Genomic DNA, 20,655 nt, shown 5'->3' on the forward strand with positions numbered 1-20,655 from the left:
TTCGAGTTATTATTCCAGAAGAAGAAGAGGTAAACAAACCGAAAGTAGAAAGTAGAATTATACATCTTGTTGTATTTTTATTTTACCATCACATTAATGATTTTTCCTTAGCCACCCATCTTAGGTTAACAACGTTTACACCGTATTTGTGACATTAGGAACATCTATGTTAGCTTTTGAGAAGGTTGACAAGCTCTATAGACCAAAGGTCTATACCAATGGCAATGTATAGGATTGTGTTCTGTTATGAGTACCTTGCTTAAGGAAAGGGATCGATCTCAGCAGGGAACTCCTCTACTCAACCTGCAATGTTGGAGATGAATTTAATGTATTATTTTCTGCTTGTTGTAGGTACCATTAAAGATAAGAATAAGAGATGTAAATCCACATATCGTATGTTCATTATGTGCTGGATATTTTATTGATGCAACCACTATAACAGAATGCTTACATACATGTAAGTTTATACATGTTTCTCACACATGATGGTCTTATCCTGTGGTAACTATTTGCAAATAAATAACTGTCCAGCAAGTCATGAAACCTAAATGCATGATCAATTTAATAATGAAGGCATTAATATTTTTATCTTTTTTGTTTATTGTATTTCAGTTTGTAAAAGTTGTATAGTAAAATATCTACAGAGTTCTAAGAAATGTCCACAATGTAGTGTCAAAGTACATGAATCTCAACCAGTGTTTTTTCTTCGGCCTGACCGCACATTACAAGATATAGTGTATAAACTTGTACCTCATTTATTTGAGAGTAAGTTTATTTTCTACAGTTAAACCCCTTGGAACTGCATTCTCTGTAAACCGAAGTCCCAACTTAACCAGCAGGTTCTTGGCTCTTGGCCTAATCACCATATAATCTGTAGAAAAAAACCAGTATCCCCTCTAAACCTCAATCTATACTAAGACATTTAATTCTTTGTACCTATTAACTACTTTATCTACAGATTGGTTATTTAGATAAAATTTTTATGCATACTTTTGTTATCCATATTTTAATTTAAAAATTAAGATGAAGAAAAAAAGAGAGAAGAATTTAACAGAACAAGGAATGCCAACCAAGAAACACAAGGTAGATCTTCCCCTCTAATAACTTTTCAAGATTAATCATATTCACAGTCTAGAAATATTATAACAAAACATAACACTGTTTCATGCTGTGCAATATTCAGACAACTTAATCTGTGATATTAATTTTCATTTCATTATTTATTTTATGTCATTATTTATCTCTTTTATTATTTATTTTGTTGTTTATTGAATTATTTATTTAATTATTTATTTAATAATAACAAAATCACACTGTTAAAGTAGTGCTCAATAATCAATTGTTGAGTGGTATTTCGGATTTAATATTTTTAATTATTTATTTTTTTACATATTTATTTTTTTTATTTGATTTAATTTTCTTTTTTTTTGACTTATAGTTTTTGACTCATTTAGAAATTTGATGTTATTTATCTATTTTAGGTTGTGAACCAGGAGGTTTAGCACCAAGATTATCTAGCATTATCAATAATCCACAAGGTCATCTTTATAAATATGATGAACAGATATGTTTATGTTTAGAAAGATACAGGTTTGTATATCTACTCATAAAACACATTTCATATAATAATAATGAATTGTCCTTTGAAAATCATATTGTTTAGACAATCTTCCAAGATAGGTTGAGCTATGACAATGTGTGAGATAAAAAACATAATTTAAATGATATATACCACATTAATCATATTATTAATTGTCAATTCTTTATATGATACATATGTTAGCAATTAGAATTTAAAAGTGGGCTCAAAAGAGTGAGGCATTGTCTAGCTCAATGATATTCTGAATTTAAATTTTTATGTATTTTATATATCCAGTCCACAGAAAATTCAACATAATGGTAGATGGATACAGTTACAACCATTAGAGAAGAAGTTTGTAAGATGTTCTATAAGAGTATTAGTATCTCATATCAAATCTATGTTACATAAAAAACTACCATTAACTAATAATATCAAGGTATTTCATTTTATTCTGTAATAAATACTTACATCTAAAGTAATGCTGGTCAGAAGTGCATGCAATGTTCAAATTCTCTTTTGGCAGACATGTTTTACCTATTCAGGGAAGGGAATTTTCAATTTTTCCAGATACTTTAGTTATAAAAATATTTTAACCAGATTTTTTTCTCTCATTTAAATATACGCCAGTTTAGAATGGGTAGGTTCAGCCATTTCTCTGAAGTGATCAAAATTAGTTTGGGATCTAACAGATCTATGTTAAAATGATGTTTATTAATTGTAGTTAGAAGTATTATGTGGAGATGAAGAAATGCAAGATGAAATGTCATTAAAACAGATATATTTAATGAACTGGTACACTAGAGTAAGTTTATAGAATTGATTTACACTATACATATAGTAGTAGTGACCTTACTGAGGAATAACACAAATACAATTATGATCTACAATAAAGCAAATATTCAATAATATTGGGGAAATATCAAGGCAATATGTGATTGTATCCATGATATACAGAAATTCCATGGTTCAATACTTTAATAAACCAAATTAGGATCAGAAGAGTACAACTTTAATTGTTTTTTAACTAAAATTGTGTTAACTTGTTTTATTGACTTAAAGCCAAACCTTACTACGTATGTATCAGTTATGTTTAATTTTAATTCAGGAAACACCAATGATATTATTCTACCGTTTTAAAGATTCTGAGACAGCATCAAGTTATGATTTTACCTGATTTTTGTGAATGGTTAATTGATTGTTTATTTTCATCTGACATTTCAAATAGGGCAAATTTGTATAATACATAATCAAACATTGTGAACAAAACAAAATTAACACAATGGTGAATCATTATTGAAATAATAGATATCAACTGATGTGCAATATTATGTGTGATCTCTCAAGAAAGACAATACACTGGTCTTCTATATAATTCCACTGCCTGCTCATTACAAGTGACTTAATACAATGGACATATCGTTGAAGTGGAATTCTAATTGATTCTTTATGAGATTGTGAAGCTATTCTGATCTATGAATCTATTCTCCCAAAAGATGATGCTTTTGTTACAATACTTTCTGTTGGTTAATATATCCCATAAAGTGGTAATGCAGACAATAGAAGTTATTTGTAAATTTAAAAACTCTAGGTGTGAATATTTTCTGACTATATAACTGTTTTATTATGTTATTAGTTTATCATAATTAACAATTTTAACAAGGAATATAATAAAACTATTGTTAGTGTAAAATATATCTTATCATGAAATATTATAATGTAGCTTATTATAAATACATGTAATAATATAATACATGAAGTAAGTTGATTATTTAACTATATTAACAAGGATCTGTTTTTGAACTAATAATTTTTTGTCTTTATTGTATAATATTTGTATATCACCTGTTATATGAATTAAAATGTTAACTTGTTCAAGAAACTTCTGTATTTAACCTGTTGTCTTTAAATTGTAGTTTTATACGCCCACATTGAAATGTGGACGTATAATGCCATCGCCCCTCTCCGTCGACAATTCTTGTGAACACAATAGAGACTACAGTTTTCAAATGATTTTAATGAAACTTTATGTGATAATGTATATGAATGAGATCTTGGTCAAGGTTGAATTTGACGATATTTTGTTGAACGGTTTTTGACTTATTGCCCTTCACTTTGGAAAAACGTGCGAAATTTCGTGAAATATTTTGTAGAAAAATCCAGCATATCGCCTGTTTTATCATTTTTGACAGCTGCCAGTGGGTGATATTACCTTGCCTGGCAGGCTACCAATTATTATTATGTTAATTGAAATATCAGATTCATAATAGTAATGATATCATTGGACTGATCTTGTTGATAAAATAATTACAGGCATAGGCACATATCACTTTGCAATGGAATTTTTTAAATAAAAGGCATTGCCAAATCTTATTTTTCTTCCTATTAAAGGAAACCAGCAAGTATCTCACTCTTATCACTGGAATATAAAATATGAATTAAAACTTTCAGAGTGTAGACAACACTTCAGCCAACAGTTAATACAACAATCATTTCCAGAACAAAAATTTGAAGAAAAAAAGCTGCTATAATGATGTATTTTTTATTAACAAAACAGCTAATATTTCTACCCTATATATACATAATATAACATTATTATAAAAACACATTGTATAGAAAATGTAAAATTACATACATCTCTTATATCAATAATAAAACCTCATGGACATACTGGTCTTATTGATAGAAATTCATTTTTTAATATATGTTTCTTTAGTGTATCTACAAACAATAAATTATATTTGGAAAAAAAATTAGACAATCATTTCTTTGTTTCTCTAATTAATTCTAAGTGGATAATTAAAAAAAATAACGTGTTTAAGGTAAAGAAAATAACCATAGAATAAGAAAAGAATATTACGTTGAAATTTTGAAATGAATTCTTGAAGATTACTATTTATTTCAAAGATGCACTCATGTTTAATGAATTTATTTGCCACTTGCACGTAATAAATCATTACATTGCCTAGCGAAACAAAAACAAAAATTTATTTAAAAGAAAACACAAATATGTTGTAAATATTCGTTATTCATATCAATAAAAATTTACTTAGCACTAATGATGATACAAATACAATGTTAATGGCAAGTAAATCTGTCCATGATTACCTATTTGTAATAATTTCAACAATTCATTTTATACCCTTGGATGCCCTTTTGGTTTTGATACTATGCCCTTTGTATGTGTGTACAATTTAACAAATGCCCTCTTAAAATTCAAATAAAAATTGAAACTGTTTTTAAAATCTTACAAAGACACACAATGAATTTTCTTTACAATTTAATCCTGAGTTTTGTTGCCCACACAAAAAATGACATTTGAAAACATTTTGAAACAATAAATCCTGATCATTTGATTATTCACTTCAGTTTTATAATTGTGTGTTTTAGCATAAAAAGTGTATGTAATTTTTATTTTACACATCTGTAAAACCATTAAAACATCATGTAAACCTAATAATCTTTATTCACAGATAATCCATCAACGGTTCTGAAGAATTGCAAAATGACATCTAGTCCTTGATATTTGCAATGGATGCTGATTTCTTTTCTAACCTATAAGATTTATCAAAACATGAAAGTGATTTTAAACCTCATGTTTCGTTAAATGCAACAAAATTATCAAGATATTAGTTTTGTCAGAGTATTGTAATTAGATTTTGCATGACAAGAATATGAAACAGTTATCTCAAGGGCTTGATGTTGAAAACCTACTCTCAATCCTTCAGGACCAAAAATAATTTCATTCTTAGATCATTTCATTGCAAGTATTAACATTATTGCTATTATTACTACATAATTCCTGTATCATTGAATGGAAGCCACATTAATACCTTCATTTCATCTCCTGATAAATAAACTAAACTTTTAAATAGTTCCATGAGAGTATTTTGAAAATTGATGACTATCAACTAGTCTCTGGTATAATCCTCTAGTGTACAATAGATTTTCATCCATCATCTGAGCAAATAGAAACTGTTAGAGGCCAGATATTAAAGGGATTGTAAAGAGGTTTTCTAAACTTTTGATGTGACACTGATAGCAAATAATTTGCACTCTTCCAAATTTCAGCAGGATGTCTGTAGTTCCTGCTATTCCACTTAAATTAAGTGTTATGCTTTATCACATAAGGTCCTTTGCAATTACTGACGTCATCAAACACTTAGAATTAGCGGAATTGCAGAAACCACAGACTTTTGCTTGAAGATTGAAGATGTTATCAGTGTCCTTGATACACAAAAATCCATTGAAGTCAGCAAGTTTCAGACTAGCTTTACAGCAGAAATGCAGCATTGCTTTTAAAAACTTAATCTGCATTTGACATTTGATTGGATGTAACCCTGTTAATTATTATTTAATATTTATAAATAAATTGAGCAGTAATTAAGAATGTCGACCCTATGTCATAAACTTGTAATCTGAGGTCTATAGTGTAGTAATAATGGAGTATCCTGAAATAAAAACATGAAATTCTTCTTCATATACAATTATATTAACTTCAGTAAAATTAGTCCAAACTATCTTTATTTGATATTTGGTGAAAAGGGTGTAAATCTGAACACACTAAAACAGTTTTGAACAAGGGAAGAGGTGATAACATATACAACTTTTTCAAATAAAGACTAGACTGGTTGTCACAAGAATGCAACTTTACTTTCTAAGTGAGATAAACGATTCATCAAAATATTTGATATGAATTGTTCTCTCTGGACTTTTCATCAGCAAGAGTGAAATAAAGGCTGATCAGATCACAAGAAAAAATTTCAAATAGGCCCATAAAACTAATATACAGATACATACCTTACTTCTCCATCTTGTGACTTGTACAAATTTTAACGTGTGATCTTTACCTAATATTTCTTCATTGCATAAAATATCAACCTGCAACAATTAAATTACAGATTCTCATCAAATTTGAGACAATTACAAAAATATTTTTATGATGTCTTCATTTTACCTTTGAACATCACATTTTTCTACTAGAGAATTTAAGAATTGGTTGGTCATTACTATGAACTCAGTCACCATGTTGTCAATTTTCTGGTTAAGTCCAGAAGAAAGTTTGACAATAACATTCCTCTTGTAAAATAAGTCTTCAGTTGTGTAGAAAGGCTAAACATACTCTCAGAATAGAAGGATTTGATAATCAAAAATTTCTTTCATAAAAATGAGCATGCAGCTTGATTTATGGCAGAACAGAGAAAGCAGGTTGTATGGGCAAGGTAGTCTCTTCAATTGGTATTACTACTAAGAGGAAACTAGGAAACTCCTGAACAGCAAACTAGTATCTTACTCACGAGCCTACAACAGTTTCTGATTAAGATTAAAGTGAAATGTGTCAACTTACATCTTTGTATTTTGATTGATTATTGTATATTTTTAAAGCTATGAACTTTTTTAACTGTGATATTGTTGCATGAGATGATAAGCGTAAAAATTTTCTTTTTAAAGTTTTTAATTGTCCTTTACACTCTAAACACACATTAACTTGTTCATCACTTCTATGATAGTCTTTATCTTCATTTGATTGAGGTTCAGTATTATTACTGCTTGGTTCATCTACAATATAACACAATGATAGTGAAGCATGAATTTTATTATAAATTTGGACTGACAGTCATATTCCATACGTTTATGATGCTTCTCATGTCTATGGCTACTATAATTCTAGAAAAACTTTCAACATATCCAAAAACATTCAGCTTGAATTCTTTTTGTTGTAGATGCATTGATCTAAGACAGGCAATCAGAATGGCATAAGCAGAAACTATACATGATCTAGGAAAATTATTTTCAATGCCATTAGTTTTGCAAATGTTATTCAAGAACAAAACCATCCCTTTACAACACATATGGAACTGAAGAATAGAATATACCATTTAGTACCTCTTGATTCAAGGACAAATATACTTACTTGATTCTGTTGTATTATTTTGTGGAAATGGAATTCCTTTCTTTTTACAAAACTCTACCTGTCTTTTATATTCCTCTATAAAAATAAATATGGAATTTAAACTATTGAAGACAAACATACAAACAAATGATAGAAATGTTTCTATACATTTATATAGGGTAGTGCTATAGAGGAACTTTTCTAATTTTTAGACATCAGGTTTACCTCTATATCAATAAAGTGATAAAGTAGATTATCATGACTTACTTTCTTGTAAATTAGGAACTAATTTGTAAACAATATCTTGCATGGTTCTATCAAAACTATGAAAAAAGAAGAAATCAATAAATAAATTAAAATTAAAACTAAATATTGTCACATTGGATGAATATATGTAAATAGTCTTCAGAAGTATTACAATTGTACAAAAATCACATAATATCTCAAACTAGAAAGTTCACTTATATTTCTATAGATGTCTTTTGTAAATATGGCAGTGTTTCAAAAGTGGATAATTCTGGAAACACATGGATTTGAAGGTTCAAATTTCAATGGTGAGCTGTGGACACTATTACTGATTGGCTTAGCTAAAAAAAAAATTTTTTTTTATGTGACTAAGGTAAGGTTAGACAGTTAATTTGGCTTAAAAGGGTCAGTTGTGTGTACTTGAAGCTCCAAAACATTCCACTGATTATTAACATACCCCAAGCCTAAAAACTTATTTGCTTTTGTTCAAATCATTGTATTAATATAGTCCAGAAAAATGCCTGTGCATAACCAGACATTATATAAGTAGTGATGAATACAATGTAACTCTGACTGTTAACATTTAAGTTTTGAATTATATCATGCATACATAAATATATTTGCACTACCACATCTTTACAAGACATCCTGAACATCTTCAAATCTGAATATTGTAAATTAAGAATCTATAGAAATGGTCATTAAAATACCTGATATAGTTTAAAGGATAACTCTGATGTATAACCTCCTTGCATTTGGGACATGTTGTATTTTCTTCTAGAAATTTGACAATACAGCTTTTACAAACTGCAATATAAAAGTTAATCAGATAAAACATTGAGAAAAGCATGGAATAAATTTGGTAACTGATTAGAAAAATATTGTATACATGTATTATATTTGAATGTCACATCCTTGCATATTGCCACAGACTGGACATGTTGCCAACAAAGCAGCCATTTTATGTGTGATCATTTAGTTGAATTTTTATACTTCATAGAATATACCATATGTCAAAGAGTTAATACCTTTGATGAAATGAGAGCCTAAAATACATGTACTTACAAGTATGTAAACATTCTGTTATTGTGGTAGCATCAATCAAATATCCTTTACATAAAGAACATGTTATTTCTGCATTGACAGTCCGTAATCTTATTTTACGTTCCATCATTTTGTGCTAAAATTTAACCACATCTGTAAAAAATTGTAAAACATTTAATTAACTAACTGCTGAATACACAATAAAGGAACAAGTTTGTTATATTGGGGGTTGAATGTGTACAAATAGCCTTCAGAAGTACTAGAAATGTTTAAAAATGGTCTAATTCTTCCAAATATACCTCAAACTAGGAATTTCACTATCTATTTTTATAGTGTCTTTCTATTCAATACAGAGTCTTAAGAAAAGGCGTGTTGCCTTTTTTTACTTTCTAGCGCAGATTATTCGAGCTGTGAACACTATTACTGACTAGATAAGCTAAAGAATTCCCTTTATGCTTGGTCAAATGAATAACGAATCTGACCCTTTAAATTCAGATGTTCTTAAATCTGGTTTAAGCTAAAAATTTTGATTTTATTTTGATCTTAATATCCACAAGTCATGCAGAAATTAGTTAAGAAACTTGTAAGGCCATCTGTACACAATGATGTCTGAGAATCAAATACAATATATTTTCAAGGCATTGAATCTCTCCCAAAAGGAAATGCTTAGTAATTTAATATGGTTTAATAACTGCCTAATCATTTCATGTCAGTTTGTCACAACACTGTTGTATGCTTGCAACTGAGAGGTACTTGCCTTAAGTACTGCACACTAGTATAAACAATAATTAATAAATTAGCCTAGTTTTTGTAGGAAGCCTATGATAGCTAAGTTAAATAGAAAGTGAAATAAGAGTAGCTTGGTAGCTCTTATTTCACTTTCTACTTAACTTAGACGTTATTGACTTAAAGAGGTTTTCTAATTTTGAATGTGTATCTGGGACACTGAAAGCATCAATTTTCACCATTCCAATTTGTAATCAGACGTTTGTGGTTGCTGCAATTCTTCCAAAAACTACTCTGACTACACTGAGCTTTGAATTGATATTTTTTTGTCACTTTATAAATATTCCACTTTTCAATTGTATACCATTTGTCTAAGAATGTCTTGGGGTCAATAGAAATATAAGGTTCAGTATTTTTACTTTTAAAATAGACAGACTTTCCTCAGGTGACAAAAAATTCATGTGAAAATGACTCACTTTTTGGACTGAAAATTCCCCTATGTAAAATCACGTTTACAAATAATAAATTTTCCAGTACCGGTACCGGTAGTTCAAATTTTCAATTCAATCAAAAATGATTGGCAAAATTCAATTCAGAAATCATTGTAGATAGAGAGTATGTGTTCGATGACGCCACTAATCGCAAAAGGCCTATGTGATTAAGCTTATTTTGCATCACCAAACTCTTAGTTTAAGACGAATTGCAGGAATCACTGACATCTGATCGAGTGTATCATATAGTGCATGTTATTTGTGTTTTTTTTCAAGAAATAAATAAGGAACTGGATGACACAACTATGAATTCTTTGGATTTCAAGAGAATGATTATTGATTACACATTGATTCGCTACAGTAATGTTGATAAACCTACAAGATCAAGGTCCATTATCTGCTCAAAGTCATTTGACTGGAGACAGTGTTGTAAGTAGAGTCATATCTCATTTGTTTTGTTGACATTTTCAACAATAACTTTCTGTGTCTGGCCAATCTCTATGAGAACCCAAACCCCAATTGTTGATACATCTAACATAAAATATCATACTTACTTAAAATCAATTATAAAATTTACATAAAATGGAAGAAATTATTCAAGAATTGGAATTTCCAACAAAATAAAATCTCGACTGCAAATCACATTCAATGACAGCCGCCATGTTTGCTACATTATCAATAATGGAAGGCTTTGATTGGTTAAAATTAACTCCACGATAAATTAGATTTATCTCCCTTATACCACTGAGCAGGTGCCCCTTCATTACCTTCAACGGGAAAATCAGAATGCGTATAAATGCAATTGTTTCTCCGTCACAAATTTGATTTTGCTGAAAATTGGTGATTTGTAGATTAAAGTGGGATTCTTCCATCACCAATTATAAAAATTCGAGTTTGGCGCGAATTTATATTATATCATAAAGTATTTATGATGAGGCTAGACTCTGTTTCCTGAACAGAACAGAGGAACATTTTTTCATTGGATTGGCTGGTATATCAAGTTTTACAGTTTATTTTCAGTTTCCAATATTCAATTCATGGTATCTTGTAAGCCATATGGGGTCCAGGGCAATTTACAACATACTTTACAATGGAAGGGAACATCTGGCATAATTATAGATAGGCCTATAGTGATATGTATGCTTTGCCATGTTCATTGTGGTTTTGGTAGTGATTAAATTAATGCCGTATGACGTAATTAAACATGTTTATTTACAATAATATGTATAACCATAATATTTATATATACAAATAGTTCAACACACGTAATAAATAATAATTGTCAAATTATTTCAAAACTTTATTTCTTGTATGATTCAAACCAAATAGCTCTACCTGTGATTTTTCTTTTGCAACTTCAGCTATAGCTGTGTCTTTTGATGGGAGATTCGCAGGCCAAGAAACACGCCTATTATATGGCGATGTTTGCCATTAATATTTTCTGGTATCGTACTTTTTTGAGAACTTTATCCCCACACTGACGTATTTATCGCATATATAGCCTTAAGATTTTAATCGTGCAATTGGTTCTGTTACACGAATGACAGTGATCATGAATACTGAACGCAACTCATTATTTATGTCTTATGAAAAAGTGACTTTCTTGGCATGAAACCTTACTTGAAACATTGGTCGATGGAGTTATAGCATGATATACATTCAAGATCAAAGGCGATAATTCAAAGCTTCTCAACGCATCTAGCGCAGTCGACATAAGATATAACATTCATCAACTACGAGTAACTGCGATCTATTACGGTCAACTTGATCAATTAGGGTTATTTTTTTTCTCAGTTAATTCAATATTTATATACATATACTAAATAAATTATAACAATTATTATTCGATTTACACATAATAAATAAATATAACAATTATTATAGAAATATTTCTGCAATAACAAAATATTTTCAAAGTAGTGCTTGATACATCGATTGTAGAGGTATTAAAGGTATTTAAATATTAAAGTTCTGTTATATTATTTCTATATTGCTCTACAATTGATGTATTGAGCGAGCGATCACTGAAAATATTTAGTTATTGTAACAATAATTATATAATATAATATTGCTCAGACTAAAAACACATTCAAACGTACTACATATTATATCAATGAAAACATTCTCTTGTCTTGTATTTACATACCATATATGACGAAATATACTAAAGGGATTCAGTCATCTAAATATCTGCTTTACCAGCCGTTAGAATCAGCATCCATATTACTTTTCGGCATTAAAATCTGATTGACAGTTCTCATGCACTTCAACAAAAAAGGTACCACCGAAAGTTACGCCGTGCCAGTTAGATTGTCGTCACTTTCCGGGATGTTATTGGCCTTTTAATGTGCAGCTATGATGGATATTATGCTAAAATATCAAGTTGTTTTGGCATAAATAAAGCATATAACATTTATGTATTTTCTGTCAAAAAGTAACAAGAAATATACGTAAGTTTTAATTAAAAATCTTTTAAGCATAGCTTGTCTTAGTTAGCAGGTAGGCAGGTCGTGTAAGTGGTAATTCGATTCTTTTCATATCAAAAATTGAGTCGATTCTAGGTGTGCTATGATATCTTTATCTGGCCGTATTATACTAAAATATATAATGCTACTGTGACATAGTGAAAGAGGTTATACTTGGAAAAAAGTATTCGTATTGATACATCCATTAACAATGGTTTTATGAGATATCTATAAAACTCTTCAAAAATTAAATCAAAACATTCTTCAAAATGATTCATACCTAAAATATGACTGGTTAAATCTTGAAGATTTATACTTTTCTATTTGCATCGCAGGCAAAATAGTTCTTGAAAGATTAGTGTTTATTTTAGATTACCTGGCATATATCCATTATAACATTTACTGTCAATAATGAGATAATAAATATTCGAAATAGTTTACATATTTATGGTATTTGTCCACCTGTTTTAAGGCTTCATGTAACTAATGAACATACATAAAATAAACAGATACAATCAGAACATTGCGAAAGTAATGGATAAAAATGTTGGAAAATTGAGAAACCCAATGTCTGACGCTAATGCCAACGTAGAATATACATGTTCATGTCCTTAATTGGACTTACTTTTGCTCTTATCGTGTTCATTAATTGAATTAACCGCATACCTAGGTTAAAACTAAACAAATTATGATGAAATAATACCCCCTGGAAATACATCAAATATCAGGGTCGTTATCCAATCTCATTAAAGGCGAGCATCCTCCTAACAAACTTAATATATCAGCATATATAATCCAACAATACAAGTAAAATCAATCGCTAGTTGTATCTGGAAATCTGTCTAAATAGTCAACAATACATAAAATAACCCCATAACAGTTACGATATAACGCAGAAATAACTGATATTCTTTAGAGAAAAAAATTTTTTTTTAATCCATCCTAGATATACTCGTTTCTTAAAACCTCAATCTAATCAAGGCAATAACATTACTTAGGTTGGTGTAGACCAATCATCAAGCCCTTACGAATTCATATCATATTTAACACTTATATAAGTTATACAGTAAAAATGTTCGTGACTACAAAAGAAGAATAATCCTACAAATTTCCCGCTCTTCTCAGATTGATTTCAACAACGATGTCAATAACACTACTTAATATATCTTTCATCATTTTAACATCTACAGCGCAAGATACGTGTATATACACTTGTTTATGTCCTGGTTTATGTTGAATAAACTGATCTTTGATATATTTCAAACAGGCTTCTGGAGTATTCTCCCCTGAAAAAACAACACGTTAAATGTAACAGTCTGGAAAGTTATAAAAAACTTGCTGGTCAAAATATAACGAATACATTTCATATATGTTTATGATTGCTTCTTTTCTTTTTTTCTTCGGTTGGTGTGTGGATGATAAAGTTTTTGCTTGAATTTCAGTTTCGAGGAAAAATTTATGCCTATGAAACTTCAATACCACATAACTTAATATTGCATGAACAGTCAGTACACATGCACTTAAGGTCATATGGTACTTTCTGTAACGTGTACATCAAGCATACAGGCACATGGTACTTTCTGTTTACATACATCCAACATAAATGTACAATGCTATGTGGTACTGTTTATGTACATCCAGCATACTGATTATTGCACAAGGCTATATGGTACTTTCTGTAACATGTACATCAAGCATACAGATACATTGTACTTTCTGTTTACATACATCCAGCATAAATCTACAAGGCTATATGGTACTGTTTATGTACATCCAGCATACAGACACATGGCTATATATATGACCTTTTTGTTACATGTACATTCACAAAACATGCACAAGGCTATACGGCATTCAGCATACGTGCACAAGGTCATATGGTATTTTCTGTTATATGTACATTCAGAATACATCCACAAGGCTATATAATGATCAGGCACAATAAGCTAAGTTCAGATAGTTTGACATATACCAGAAGAGTAAATACATGTAATATCTTATTTCTAATCTTACCTTTATATTTAGGGAAACATGTTTTAATACTTAATTTCTTTACTTTCTGTACAAATAAATCTTTCTTATTAAGAAATAGTATCATATCGGTCTTCTCTAAATAATGATTATGAGAAACTTCATGAAATGCCTGTAAGCTGTCTTGTAAACAATTCTGAAATGAGAAATTCAGTTCAGTATTATGATAGAATATGGCGTCTCTTATACCTCCGGTAAAATGAGAAATATGAACGGTATACGAGGTCGTTTTTTTCCATACTTAAAATTAGAAATGATCAATGAGGTGGTTTTTTTACCTATAATAGGAAATTATAGATGTAGTCTCAAATGAATTTCGAAATAACTTTTATATTTTGTTGAATTACCTCCTTTGAGATATAGCTCATTAACATCTTTAAAAAAAAGTCGGGAATATCGTTGTGTGCAATAGAATATATCTTTATAGGACAATGAATCGTAAGGATAAGTCGTTTACTTCAAGTCAATATAGTATAGTATAGCTTTATAGTATTTAAGGCCGTTTATCACAGCTGAAATAAGATATATAGCTCTATATTATAATGCTATATAAGGTCGTTTATCACATCTGAAATAAGATATGAAGCTCTATATCATAATGCTATATAAGGTCGTTTATCATATCTGATATAAGATATAAAGTTCTATATAAGGTCGTTTATCACATCTGAAATAAGATATGAAGCTCTATATCATAACGCTATATAAGGTCATTTACCACATCTGTAATAAGATATAAAGCTCTATATTACAATGTTATACGAGATCATTTACCACATCCGAAATGAGATATCTAGCTCTATATTATAATGGTATATAAGGTCATTTACCACATCTGAAATGAGATATTAAGCTCTATAGATAAGGTCGTTTACCACTTCCACATCTGAAAAAAGATATGAAGCTCTAAATTATAATGGTATATAAGGTCAATTACCATATCATCTGAAATAAGATATGGAGCTTTGTATTACAATGGTATATGGGATGGTTTATCACATCTGAAATAGGATATGTAGCTCTATATTATAATGCTATACAAGGTCGTTTATCACATCTGAAATATGATATGTAGCTCTATATTATAATGCTATATAAGGTCGTTTATCTAATCTGAAATAGGATATGCAGCTCTATATTATAATGATATATAAGGTCGTTTAACACATCTGAAATGAGATATTAAGCTCTATATTATAATGGTATAAGGTCAGTTACCACTACTGAAATCGGATATGTAACCTTATAAAGATCATAATAGTAATAATCAATTGCCACATTTGAATTATGAAACATTGTTCTAATATTATATCATAATATTATAAAAAAAATAACTCCATTATATTCGTTTACTTGTATTGATTTAACTCCATATAATAGCATAGGAGGTCATTTACCTAGTCTTAAAAACGAAACACGGTTACTCAATGTAATAACGATATATGATAAAAACTGGATTGTTCTCAAATTGTAAATAGTCTAAATAGATAAAATGAAGCGACAAGAGTTAATCAGGTGATTAAACTTTATATAAAAAGAAAAGAGGTGGGTTGTACTTTTTCAATCTCATAAACAATATATTTCCTTCTAGAATGTCTCATATTTTTTACAATAATTAGTTCACTCGAAACATAATTTCTATTTAAAAATCTATTACCATGTCTTCCCACACAGGCAGTTGTAAAAAATGAATTTTATTAGTGCAGAAGATCGCATTTATTTCTGACAAATTATATAATAAAAGTTGCCTTATGGTATATATAACCGAATGCCATAAAATTAATTAGTTCTCAAGATCTCCAGTTGATTTCTATATAAAATTGTCTATTTCCAGCTGTCATCATTAAGTAGTAGGGAAAAAGTCAAGATATTTGGCATCATTGAATATTTCTTTTGAAAAAGATTTTTTTTTATTTTGAATAATGTTACATAATAATATGATGGCTTGAAACTATATTCATTCGGGAACTGTAACATTAGGAAGAATTAACATCTTTACAGATAAAAAACATGAACATCTTTACAGCTAAAACAAATGGACATCAATATAGATAAAACACATGAACATCTTTACAGATAAAACACATGAACATCTTTACAGATAAAACACATGAACATCTTTACAGATAAAACACATGAGCATCAATACAGATAAAACACATGAGCATCTTTACAGATAAAACACATGAACATCTTTACAGATAAAACACATGGGCATCAATACAGATAAAACACATGAGCATCTTTACCGATAAAACACATGAACATCTTTACAGATAAAACACATGAACATCTTTACAGATAAAACACATGAACATCTTTACTGATAAAACACATGGGCATCTTTACAGATAAAACACATGAATATCTTTACAGATAAAACACATGAACATCTTTACTGATAAAACACATGGGCATCAATACAGATAAAACACATGAGCATCTTTAGAGATAAAACACATGAACATCTTTACAGGTCAAACATCTATTAGGTTATAACATCCCTGGTCCAAAGTCCAAGGCCTGGTGGAGACTTGAGACTGGAAGCTAAACACAAAATGACTCCAAAACTAGAATTATTTCTTCAGTAAGGTTTAACTGCTTTTTATCGAACTCAAATCTTTTATTTGTTCAAACTTAAGCATTCCTGTCCTGCAGTCCTGATTCGAATCATCATTAATGAATTGTCACAGATAAAGAATTTATCTAGAGGGCCCCTAAGAGTATTTCTGTGTTTGGAAGTTGGTCACAACAGTTGATAACGCCTATGAAATTGGTCCTAATATACCTCCTAGCATAAACCACATTTGAGGGATTTATATTGTTTGACAATGATTTTTCGACATTCACCTATTACTATGCTGGCGCCGTACGATAATTATCTACTTACCATGGTTGTATCTTCTTCTAAAACTTCATCATAACCACTCAGTGGTACAAAGAACATAACAGCTGTCACTGCTTCAAAGAAATGAATCCATTTCTTTCTTAAACTTTTCTGTCCCGCTACGTCAATTACCCTGAAATATTGTTACGGTAATTGTGACTAACCAAATTCATTTAAGTAATGTGACTGTCAAGCAAGACCTTCTCAGTCCAAACATTTAAAATCAGTTGCACGTCAGCAGTGCACGTTTCTCCATGCATATAATTATCACTACATGCATTGGGTTCATTTTGTCTCTTGCCGTTATAAAGAGACACGACTAGGTTTTTTTCTCTGGTCGTTTAAGAATATCGTGCGAACTAAAATTCTCAGAAAATGGGAGGTAGCACGACTGAATGTGGTCAATGTATATCATTAAAAGGAAGTGACAACTAATGGACAATATTTAATCCCCCACTAGGAATCTTACCTGTAAATAAGATTGTCTATTTCAAACGTATTCTCCATCACACCCAATGTTGGTTGACGAATATATAATATATCTTGTACTGTTGGTACAAAATTCTTCTTAGTTATTCTATCAATACTCTCTAGAAAACTGAAATATAGCACACCACAAGATTTAAATAAACACTAAAATATAACAATAATATTCTATACAAAATAATTTTAATTCATTGGTAGTTCATGAATTGACTGAACGGAATTGTTTTTTTTACCTTGCCAGACATTTAATTGCATAAATGTTTAAGTTTTGGGAATGCTAAGGTCAAAGCTTACCTATCTACGAATACGTGTATATATAATGCAATTATCAGAATGGATCAAAAAGTGCAAAGAATGGCACTGTTTCTATGTGTGTGTTAAATACCGAAATTACTCACTATTCTTCGCTATGTGTTAGTTTTTCTGGACTAAATTTATGTCTTGAGGCATAACTACACTGAACACCAGCATCACTCCAGATTTGTAGTATCATTTCAGTATTAGGTCTAAGATAAGGTGTTGATAATTTTAATTTCGCCATCGTTGGAGATAAATCTGCATTTTTACGGTTTTGTTGAGCCTTTAATGCGGCTTCTTCGTCTTCCGCCATTTTGCTAAGTATCATTTTCATAGACACTCTGGGATGTTTTCCTGATAGTTCTATACCATGTTGCTGAAACAAAGGTTATGGCCGCATGAGGTCAATGTAAACTTTATGATTGTTGAGACAAGGTTGTCTTACTGTATCATCTGCGTTAAAAGGTCTAAAGCATAACTTTGGAGAATATCGCTGTCGACATGAAAATGTGAATATCAGATCGTAAATCTGAAATTATAACCCTGTAGCATCTCACGAAATGTGCAATACTTTCGTCCAAATTACTTCCAATATACCACCATTGTTTTGAACTGAAAAGGAAACCCCTTCTCCTCAGAACTACTGACCTTCACACCTGTGAACTAGCACTCCTTATCAGTGAAGGCTTACAAGAAATGAGTTGCTATTTATAGTCATCTGAATTGTCCCTAGGACAAAATAATCATAATTATTCAAACAAATGTGCCATTGTCTCTAGGCTAATCATACTTCACCAGGAATAAATTCGACATTTAATCAAATCAAATTTATAAATGTGTAATTTTACATAGTATATTATAATACTTGTAACGTAGTATAATTGTCCAAATATTTGTATCTCACCAAATAAAGTTCAATTTCATTATTTGTTAGCTTGATGAGCAGCACGTTCATGAGAGAAAACTGTCGGTGTTAAGATCCCAAAAGCGGATACGCTGTGGAGGAGCCATTATTATGTAAGCTCCAAAGGAGGGTCTGTGGGTATATCCAGGTATATTATCTCTTTTTAAAATGTTAAATTGAATTACCTCGGTTTCTTCTTTTTCAAATTTAATACCCAGAATTTCCATCTGTTCAAGTATAAGAACCAAACCCTCTGTTACATTTTTCAGAATTTGCTCGGTAAAAATTTCTCTTTCTGATTCCGGGAAGCCATTACCATAATGTAGTTGAAGTTGTTTTATGAACGTACTTTTACCCGAACCAGCACCACCTGAAGTAACAATAATAGAAAATTGAAGTTCTGTCATACAAAATGTATGAAGCTTTCAGTAATATTCAGATTGAGTATGATTCTTCTAGTTTAGCCGAATAATGTGGATGACCGTCTAATTTCTAGCTGGAGATCTCGATTTTGAAAATGTAATTCTCCAGCGTAGACAATGTCACCATGCCAAGCTTGATATATTTTAGTAACTGCTGTCGTGTAGACAAACATAATCCGATCTAACTATTCTTTATTGCATTTTGTTAGAAGCAGCCCGCCTTGTTAGTTATTTTCGGTTCTTAGGTGGTGGTAGCGTACGAGAGTCTTAAATAATTGGAGGGAGCCGCGGTGGCTCAGTGAGTTAGACGCTTGCTCGCTAACCTGAAGGTCCAGGGTTCAATCCCGACATAGGTCGAGATAATACCTTCGGATTTTTCAACCCGGTTTCCCCCTGTCAGTGATGCAGGTAAGAGGGGCTGACATGGAAAAAGCGTCTAGTCTTTCGGATGGGACAATAAACCGAGGCCCTGTGTGCTACAGGCTGATCACGTTAAAGATACCTCGACAGTTGGAAATCGAAAAAGAGGTTAATGCCGCTGTCCTGGCAAAATTTCCCTCATGGCACCCTGCATGGCGTTGCCCGTCTTCATTAGCCCACAAGGTGCAGAAGAATAGGACGTAAAACTCCAGTCATTTCATTTCATTTTGAATAATTGGAAATTGATTATATGCAAATATCAGCAAGCTACAATGTGAACTTGTCTATTTGGAATACTTATTTTAATATTTTGAAATAAAAAGTAATCTGGTATCAGTGGCCTTTCTTGGAAACATCAATTGAGGGGGCCGTGCAGGGTCTTTAGAAATGATCGTATCGCCGTCATTTACAGCTATATACATCAAGTTCAGCAAGGCGCAAACATTGCCGTACATAGCAAAACGGCTGTATTTTGAAACAAGTTGCAGGAACAGCGATATCTGAATTTCATCTCTCAGCTAACTCTTAACTCTCAATGTAAAATAATAATGATAAGTAGTTGTCAAGCAGGTGAGCGAGTAAATTAGTAAAGTAGTTTTTTTCATACACGAGTATTAGACCTACATATTGATGGAGAAGTCACGTGTTTTCATATTACCTAAGAGTAATAACTGGACTTCTTTCTGTTTCTTTTCCCGATCTTCATCTATTTGATGATCTATTGACCTACTTCTAGCCAAGGCTGCTCGACCTCCTTTACTCAT

General features: G+C 30.7%; 3 protein-coding genes across 3 annotated transcripts; 1 reads left to right on the forward strand and 2 right to left on the reverse strand.

Annotated features, from left to right (window-relative positions):
• Window positions 1-357: 357 nt before the first annotated feature.
• LOTGIDRAFT_117541 (hypothetical protein) lies at window positions 358-2,396 on the forward strand (the record flags this gene model as incomplete). The annotated part of the gene is made up of 6 exons (XM_009055989.1): window positions 358-457; window positions 613-765; window positions 1,024-1,083; window positions 1,482-1,590; window positions 1,877-2,018; window positions 2,304-2,396. Coding segments are annotated over 6 exons (657 nt in total), but the record flags the coding sequence as incomplete, so codon positions are not given.
• A 3,586-nt stretch (window positions 2,397-5,982) lies between these two features.
• On the reverse strand, window positions 5,983-8,892 carry LOTGIDRAFT_160800 (hypothetical protein; the record flags this gene model as incomplete). Its single annotated transcript, XM_009055990.1, has 8 exons — window positions 5,983-6,030; window positions 6,380-6,460; window positions 6,927-7,138; window positions 7,353-7,357; window positions 7,490-7,568; window positions 7,740-7,795; window positions 8,429-8,525; window positions 8,784-8,892. 8 exons carry the CDS (start codon window positions 8,890-8,892, stop codon window positions 5,983-5,985), a joined length of 687 nt encoding a protein of 228 aa, XP_009054238.1.
• Window positions 8,893-12,536: 3,644 nt separating this feature from the next.
• Window positions 12,537-20,655, reverse strand: LOTGIDRAFT_188884 (hypothetical protein; the record flags this gene model as incomplete). The annotated part of the gene is made up of 7 exons (XM_009055991.1): window positions 12,537-13,730; window positions 14,458-14,611; window positions 17,366-17,495; window positions 17,832-17,960; window positions 18,247-18,521; window positions 19,235-19,419; window positions 20,550-20,655. 7 exons carry the CDS (start codon window positions 20,653-20,655, stop codon window positions 13,546-13,548), a joined length of 1,164 nt encoding a protein of 387 aa, XP_009054239.1. The 3' UTR covers window positions 12,537-13,545.

Source organism: Lottia gigantea (assembly GCF_000327385.1).
Source record: "Lottia gigantea unplaced genomic scaffold LOTGIsca_26, whole genome shotgun sequence".
Taxonomy (NCBI): Eukaryota; Metazoa; Mollusca; class Gastropoda; family Lottiidae; genus Lottia; species Lottia gigantea.